At 43.4% G+C, this 8266-nt stretch overlaps 1 protein-coding gene across 1 annotated transcript in view; it reads right to left on the bottom strand.

The window, feature by feature from the left end:
* Nucleotides 1–5588: 5588 nt before the first annotated feature.
* The window catches only part of LOC134059630 (NACHT, LRR and PYD domains-containing protein 3-like), a 62661-nt gene continuing 59983 nt past the window's right edge, over nucleotides 5589–8266 (bottom strand). Inside the window, exon 14 of the mRNA XM_062516072.1 lies at nucleotides 5589–6894. Within this exon, the coding sequence (XP_062372056.1) occupies nucleotides 6711–6894 (184 nt within the window). The 3' untranslated portion in view covers nucleotides 5589–6710. The remainder of the gene's footprint in view (nucleotides 6895–8266) is intronic.

Genomic DNA, 8266 nt, shown 5'->3' with positions numbered 1-8266 from the left:
GTTAGAAGTTTTCTATTTGATTATGACACATCCCCACATTGCCTTCTTCAGGTGATCAGCGTCTTCTGTTTGCTTTCACTTCCCCCTTGGCTGGCTCATACCTATTCCCCTCCATCACACCTGTGTGCTGCTGCCTCACCTTGATGTGACGCAATTCTCCACATGACTTCATTCCATTATATCTGATGAATTATCAGAAATGCACATCAGTTCATAGTTTTTCATGCATGAACAAAGCATCAACTAAAGCATTATGTACGGAGGGTACATCATTATGATTTATCATTTATTAAGCAGTTACATGGTCAAACCCTCCACCTTTACACTTCAAAACTGTTAAGACAAATGCCCATCCTCAATATTTTTTTTTTCTTAAACTGGATTTTCAGCAAATGTTCACTGAGTCCACTGAGTTATGAAATCGTTTTGCTTCGTTTTCTTTTGTTTTGTTTTTATATTAAATGTAATCATGAATAGCTCTGGAGCTACAGTATCTGAGCTGCCCTGAACTCTGTATTTTCCATTGTTTGATGTATTGTGTAATAACTGCTATTGCGTTTGCTGGGCCAGTTCCTTTGTAGTAGACACCAGCAGTGAAATGGATGTGTGCAGTGCTCTGAGTGAAGCAGGTATTGTACAGTCATACACGCTGTCCATATTGTCTCCAGTATCTTACACTTTGTACGGTATCTGAGGACAGTGTTTGGTTTTGAGTACAGGTATAGCCTACACAGGTACAACTGCTTGGAGGTGATTCTTCAGTTTTGAAGAGGTTTTGTGAATGTAGCTCGAGAATTGGGGTTTGTGTTTACAGTTTTGATCAAAGGGTGGCAGGTTTCTAAACATGTGTCTGAACATAGAGCTGTAGATTCTCCTGCACTACCTGACTGGGCCAATGGTCTAAGATCAGTGAGTGTACATTTTGACATTGGAGACACACACACACACACACGTTGACATGGGAGGTTGCAAGGTGTTGGCAGGTGAAGACATAACCAAGCTGTGTCATATTCTCAAAATGATTGCAATATTCCAGCAATACAATTTGTTTCCTAAAATCGGAAATGGCAGTCAGCAGCTTTTCTCAGCAAAATGTTCAACGGAGCGAATGATCCTGCAGCCCTACAGCTACAAGCACCAGCACCACCTGCCACTGGGCAGCAACTACACCTACTCCTGCTTCTACTACACCTACTCCTGCTTCAACTACACCTACTCCTGCTTCTACTACACCTACTCCTGCTTCAACTACACCTACTCCTGCTTCTACTACACCTACTCCTGCTTCAACTACACCTACTCATGCTTCAACTACACCTACTCCTGCTTCTACTACACCTACTCCTGCTTCAACTACACCTACTCCTGCATCTACTACACCTACTCCTGCTTCAACTACACCTACTCCTGCTTCAACTACACCTACTCCTGCTTCTACTACACCTACTCCTGCTTCAACTACACCTACTCCTACTTCAACTACACCTACTCCTGCTTCTACGTCTGGGACACTACAGGGGTCCAGTGATGGTGCTGGGCAGCAACTACACCTACTCATGCTTCTACGTCTGGGACACTACAGGGGTCCAGTGATGGTGCTGGGCAGCAACTACACCTACTCATGCATCTACGTCTGGGACACTACAGGGGTCCAGTGATGGTGCTGGTGGTGACCAATGCAGACTTCAACACTGTGTGGGTTCAGCTCCAGCAAGACCAATGCAGAATTCAACACTGTGTGGGTTCAGCTCCAGCAAGACCAATGCAGACTTCAACACTGTGTGGGTTCAGCTCCAGCAAGACCAATGCAGAATTCAACACTGTGTGGGTTCACAGCAGCTCCAGAGAGACCTGTGTGTGTATATGTGTGTGCGTATATGTGTGTGTGCAGACTTCAACACTGTGGGTTCAGAGCAGCTCCAGCAAGACCTGTGTGTGTATATGTGTGTGCGTATATGTGTGTGTGCAGACTTCAACACTGTGGGTTCAGAGCAGCTCCAGCAAGACATGTGTCTGTGTGCAGACTTCAACACTGTGTGGGTTCTTCCAAAACCACGTAGCACCACAAAGCAACTCGCTCAGGGCATCCAAGTGGCCAGCAGCGTCACTGGGCGTTGAGCAGAGCGTCCACCCCAGGGCAGGCAGGCCCGTGTAGAAGCCGGTGATCAGAAACACACACACACACACACGCTTATCTGATCAGCCGTCAGCACACTCCCAGAGGTGTCTGTCAGGGGGTGGTTTTGAGCACAGATGCAGAGGCAGAGAATGATCAGAAATTAGTCTTTTATTCAGACAGAGGTGCAAGGCAAAAGTTCAATCACGTCAAAGAGTCACTAGAGCACAATCCACTAAAGATAAGTCCAAGCTTCAGGATACAGTTCAGCGCACAGACAGATATCCACAACAATAGCAGAGGGGCCACTTACGATGAGAATTCACTAGTCCACAGAAAAGTCCAGAGAGAGAAGTCACCAGGAAAACTCCATAAGAATTAAATCCAAAATCCAATAAAGTCCAGATGCAAAGAGTAATCCAAGATAGCTCCACATAGAAAGCCAGTTACGAAGAGTTCACCTTGTGAGCTTGCTCAGGCACAAGATCATGTCACAGCACTGAAGTCAGTTTCAGCTCAGCTTGTGACCACCAGGTGAATCCACTAATGAAATCACAGGTAGCTCAAAACTTTACAAAAGACCAGTGTTATATTCTGCATGTCCTACTAATGATCGCAAGGAAAATGATTACAATGTGTTGGATGCAGCCTGAGCCTCCTACGGTGGCTCAATGGAGACTGAGGTGTAATCAAATCCAAATGATGGAGAACATGACTGCCATCCTACAGCTAAAATTACCCCTATTCCTTAGGAGATGGACACCTGTTATTCTATATATGGGTTAAGCATATACTTATAATATATATTTATATAAAATTAATGTAATAAGCTCACAATCAAGGTGAACCCCCTTTTGTTTTATTTTTATGTATTTTTGTATTATTATTATTTATTCATTTATGTATTTCATTTTATTTTATTTTCATTTCTATGTATGTTTATATGTATATTAGTTGTATTGTTTCTTTGTGTGTGATATGTTTGTATGTATGATTGTGATTGCCTTTAAGTTCTCTATTGGCAATAAAGTTAAAAAAAAAAGAAATCACAGGTAGCTGAGAAAGGCAGGTAAAAGGTTCTTGAAAATAATGTCTCCCCCTAGTGGTGACTATGAGGAACTGTGTGAGGTCTGACAGTGTCCGAGTGGCTGTGAAGCTGATCCATCTCAAACAGGGAACACATGGTGATTGTAGCTTCTGCTTCTATTCCCTTCCACACACACTGAGCTGTCATAGAGCAGCGCACAAGAGGCTTTCAGCTGCTGATGTGAATGTGAGTGTGTGAAGGACAGCAGCATGCTATGGAGAAGGAGAGGACCAGGGCACTGAGGGCCTGTTGCTTTCTTTTCAGCTTTGTGCTGAAATTACACACACACACACACACACACACACACACACACACACACACACACTGAGCTGTCATAGAGCAGCGCACAAGAGGCTTTCAGCTGCTGATGTGAATGTGAATGTGAGTGTGTGAAGGACAGCAGCATGCTATGGAGAAGGAGAGGACCAGGGCACTGAGGGCCTGTTGCTTTCTGTTCAGCTTTGTGCTGAAATTACACATTTACAGGCCATGAGGTTCAGCTGCGCTCACACAACTTGCTGAACAGTCAGGCTGGTGACATGTGTGGAGTGAGCACACACACATACACACACAACACACACACACACACACACACACACACACACACATGCACACACACACACACACACACACACACACACACACACACACACACACACACACACACACACACACAAGCACACACACACACACAAGCACACAGTCAGGCTGTTGACATGTATGGAGTGAGCACACACACACAAACACACACACACACACACACACACACACAAGCACACAGTCAGGCTGTTGACGTGTATGGAATGAGTTTGCCCTCAATTGAGAGGACTTTTATTTTGCATTAAAGAATGATGGAGGTAAGAGTCAATAGTGTGTGTTAATAAGGGCACGTGATGCATGTGTATACAACCGTGTGTACACAACAATAAATTCTCTTTGCTGAACTTCCCACAAGTGCTGTTCCTCCATCATCAATATTGAACAGTTATTCTTCTGGGCTATTGGCATGAGTCTCCGTTTTATGAACTCTGTATTTGGTGAATGACCAGCAGGAGCCACAGCCAGCAGGGCAACAGCAGCATAGTGCTGCAGCAGCAGGAGGAAGAGCAGCAGAATGAGGGCATTGGTGGTGATAGTAGAGTACTTCCTACTCTTCTTACAGGTTCAACATCTCAATACTAATACATGAGGGCATTGGTGGTGATAGAAGAGTACTTCTCTTCTTACAGGTTCAACATCTCAATACTAATACATGAGGGCGTTGGTGGTGATAGTAGAACTTCCTACTCTTCCTACAGGTTCAACATCTCAATACTAATACATGAGGGCATTGGTGGTGATAGTAGAACTTCCTACTCCTCTTACAGGTTCAACATCTCAATACTAATACATGAGGGCATTGGTGGTGATAGTAGAACTTCCTACTCCTCTTACAGGTTCAACATCTCAATACTAATACATGAGGGCGTTGGTGGTGATAGTAGAACTTCCTACTCTTCTTACAGGTTCAACATCTCAATACTAATACATGAGGGCATTGGTGGTGATAGTAGAGTACTTCTCTTCTTACAGGTTCAACATCTCAATACTAATACATGAGGGCATTGGTGGTGATAGTAGAACTTCCTACTCTTCTTACAGGTTCAACATCTCAATACTAATACATGAGGTCGTTGGTGGTGATGTTCCTACTCTTCTTAGGTTCACTACTGCAATACATAACTGGGACACAAAGTCAGTGTATCTGTTCAATGCTGTCTAAATGTTATGTGGCTGTATAAGCAATTGTATTTAAAAAAAATAAATTGATGATAAATTACCATTTACCTTTGCAATTTGATTAGCCCATTTTACCTGAAACTGCTCGTACCAAAAAAGTTTTCACAGCTGATGTTTCAAGAACTGTAGGGCCTAAATACTTGAAAAAAGTATTGTCCCGGGAATCGTTGACCAAAACTTTAGGAAGTAAATGACGGGTGGGGGTGTTTGTGTGTGTCTGTGTGTATTTGTGTGTGAGCTCATGCATTGAATGTTTGCAGATCAGCCTTGCTCCAAACCATGTGGTAGAGAATGCAAGTGTGTGTGTGTGTGTGTGCACAGTGTGTATGTGTGTTTGTACAATGTGTGTGTGTGTGTGTGTGTGCGTTTGAGAGTTTGTTTGCACACCAGAGAGAGAGTGTGTGTCGTGTGTGGCGCAAAACTGTGGACCTGTCGTGCCATGTGTGCTATAAAAGTCTTCTTTCAAAGCAGGAGGGTAAGATAACTCATGTCTTCTGTGGTTCTATTCTGTGCATTAGGTCTTTATCTCAATCCAGAGCAAAAGCGTACAATACAACCACTTCAGCTGGCTTCTGAGACCGAAATACTCTGAGCGTTAGCCATCTGTCAAGTCAAGTCAAATTTTATTTTTATAGCACGTTTACAGACGGCTGAGCTGCACCAAAGTGCTTCACAGTAAAAAGTGCAGAGAATAAGTAAAAAGGCACAAAACACGAAAAAATGAATAAATAAAACATGAAATGAATACATAAATGGGCTCAGTGTACAGACAAAGACTGAAGGACTTAAAATAAACAAAGGGAGAGACCATAAGACACTATGCACAGGTGCTCAAAAAAGGGGAACCCTAATTAAAAGCAATAGAAAAAAGGTTTTTCAGTCAGGACTTTGGTGGATTACAAGACTTCTACTAATTAATTTAACATCTTCCTAGAATTCCCAGCGGAATACTGATCACCTTCCAAAGGACATTCTAGTAGTAAAAACATAAAAAAGTAGGGGTCTTAGGTTATATGCACTGGAGAGGGAAGACACTCAGCTTTGTCTGACAGAAGGTCTCTGCAGTTTACTCAGTGTAGTACATTTGAACTGCCTTGGGCAAGGGGTACAAACTTGATTCTGCCTGTCTACTTCCGCTCAATTTCTTTTCCCCACAGTTCACAGTTCTGTCTAGAATAGTTTGATCTGCCCTTGTTTACAGAGAGTCAGGCTACAGTGTACGACCTCATCATTCTTTATGACCACTAGGATGTGCTATAATCACAGCAAGGTGTACGACCAGAGAGAAAAACTAGAATCGTACAGGTCCCAGGGGCTACCTGCAGGGGGCGACACCACGTGTGTGTGTGTGTGTGTGTGTGTGTGTGTGTGTGTGTGTGTGTGTGTGTGTGCGCACGCGTATGCATGTGTGTGTGCGCATGTGTGTGTGTGTGTGTTTGTGTGAGCAGCGGGTCCAGGATGGAGGGCATTACCCAGCCGTCGTCCCATTGGTGGGCACCCTGCGCCCGCAGCGCCCAGATCACCGTGTGCAACCCCACGCCATGATTAATGATGCTTAAAGTGTTACCATGTTTTTATATTCAAAACATCCTTTATACAATATTACTTACAATTTTTGTATTTACGTAAGTCACTTTAAAACATTACTTCAAATATGAATGTGCTGCAACACTTATTTATGCACAGTGTAAAAACATGATTCAGGTGGAACACAACAGGATGGATTCATTAGGGTCCATATATTTCTAGATGTTTACAGTTTGGATGTGTCTTCAGTTCAGAGAGCAGCTGCTGTGTTGAGGGTCCAGGATGATTCCCCTTCAGCCAGAGCACTCTGAGGGCTGATGGGTTTGATCTCAGTGCTGATGCTAAAGCTCTGAAACCTTCATCTGTTATACTGCATTCCTGCAGGCTGTAGGAGAAAGAAGGGAACACTTCATCAGATCAGCTGAAGGACACACAGACCAATGAGGGAAGCAGTTATATCTCATGTGTTCTGTACATTTTGGACATACAGTTAGTGGTGAATCTGTGTGTGTGTGTGCTTGTGTGTGTGTGTGTATGTGTGGGTTTGATTGAGTGACTGAGTAAAGGAGTCGACGGTGTGTGTGTTTGTTTGACTGACTGACAGAGTGTGATCTGTGTATTAGTGAGTGAGTCAGTGAGCGTAAGTGGTGTACAGTATATACTGTATGGGGGGAATTCTCCCATTTGCGCGTAAATCGCGCGTAAGCTTTTTTTTACGCGGTTCTCTTGCGCGTCTCTCTGTTAAGCGGATTCTCCCATCTCAGCTCCTGTCACACCCACACCGTGCAAAGTCGGAATCAAGGCGGGCTTATGAAAGAGGCGTGATTTATTTAAAAAAAGAACCAGACTAATCTATGAAGGTATAATTGGGGCAAAAGTCACGAGCACATTTAACTGCAGATTTCGCATTCGCACACTAAAGTCACAAATGTGTAACCGTACATTTGAAGTTGTACATATTTTTTTCATACCTTGTTAACACAAAATAGGGCTACGGGTTCACGAATCCGTTTTACAAGTTCACAAAACCGTTTTACAGATACACGAATTCTCACCTGTGCATCACAAGTTCCTGGCCTCATCCCCTCGAGACTTTTGCCCCACTTACACTGCAACGATTGGGGCAAAACACATTCGCACATCCGTGTTTCATAGTCTGAGAACATGCACAACATTCGTGCATTTGTAAACCCAAATGTGAACTAATGCAACAGAAGTTGTGCATCTGTGAAATATTTTCTCATTAATAAAAGTCTTGCACGACTACAAGTGAATTGATAAAAGTGCTTGAGTCTACATCTGCGAGTTTCCGTCGCTGTTTTCCGGGGACGAATACTTTTGCACCAATTATTCCACCTAGCGATGTGCAAAACCGATTTGTACTTGTGCACACAGACAGCATCGATCGAAAACAAAACAAGGCGGCCGGATCTGGATCTGGATCGCGCCCAGACATCCCTGCTCATAAGTAGCCTAACCTCCGCTTGTTTCCTCATCAATATAAAGGACAAGGACGCACAATTTGTAGTTTTTCTTTTCACAGAGTGAGAAAACATATTTCGGAGTGATTATTTGCACCCGGGTGTAGCCTAAATAGTGATATGGAGGCATTTTCTTATTTGCACCCAAACCTGTAGCCTAATGCGTGCAGAAACAGATGGGATGGCCTACCTAAATCTAACAAGTTAGGATTTTTAAAAACAATCTTTTTGATGGAAACGTGGTGCTAAATTCCCATAAACTTGTTCAGTGAACGG

This window comes from Sardina pilchardus, chromosome 16, assembly GCF_963854185.1.
Source record: "Sardina pilchardus chromosome 16, fSarPil1.1, whole genome shotgun sequence".
In the NCBI taxonomy this organism is placed as follows: domain Eukaryota; kingdom Metazoa; phylum Chordata; class Actinopteri; order Clupeiformes; family Clupeidae; genus Sardina; species Sardina pilchardus.
This window is presented reverse-complemented; position numbering and strand designations above follow the sequence as displayed.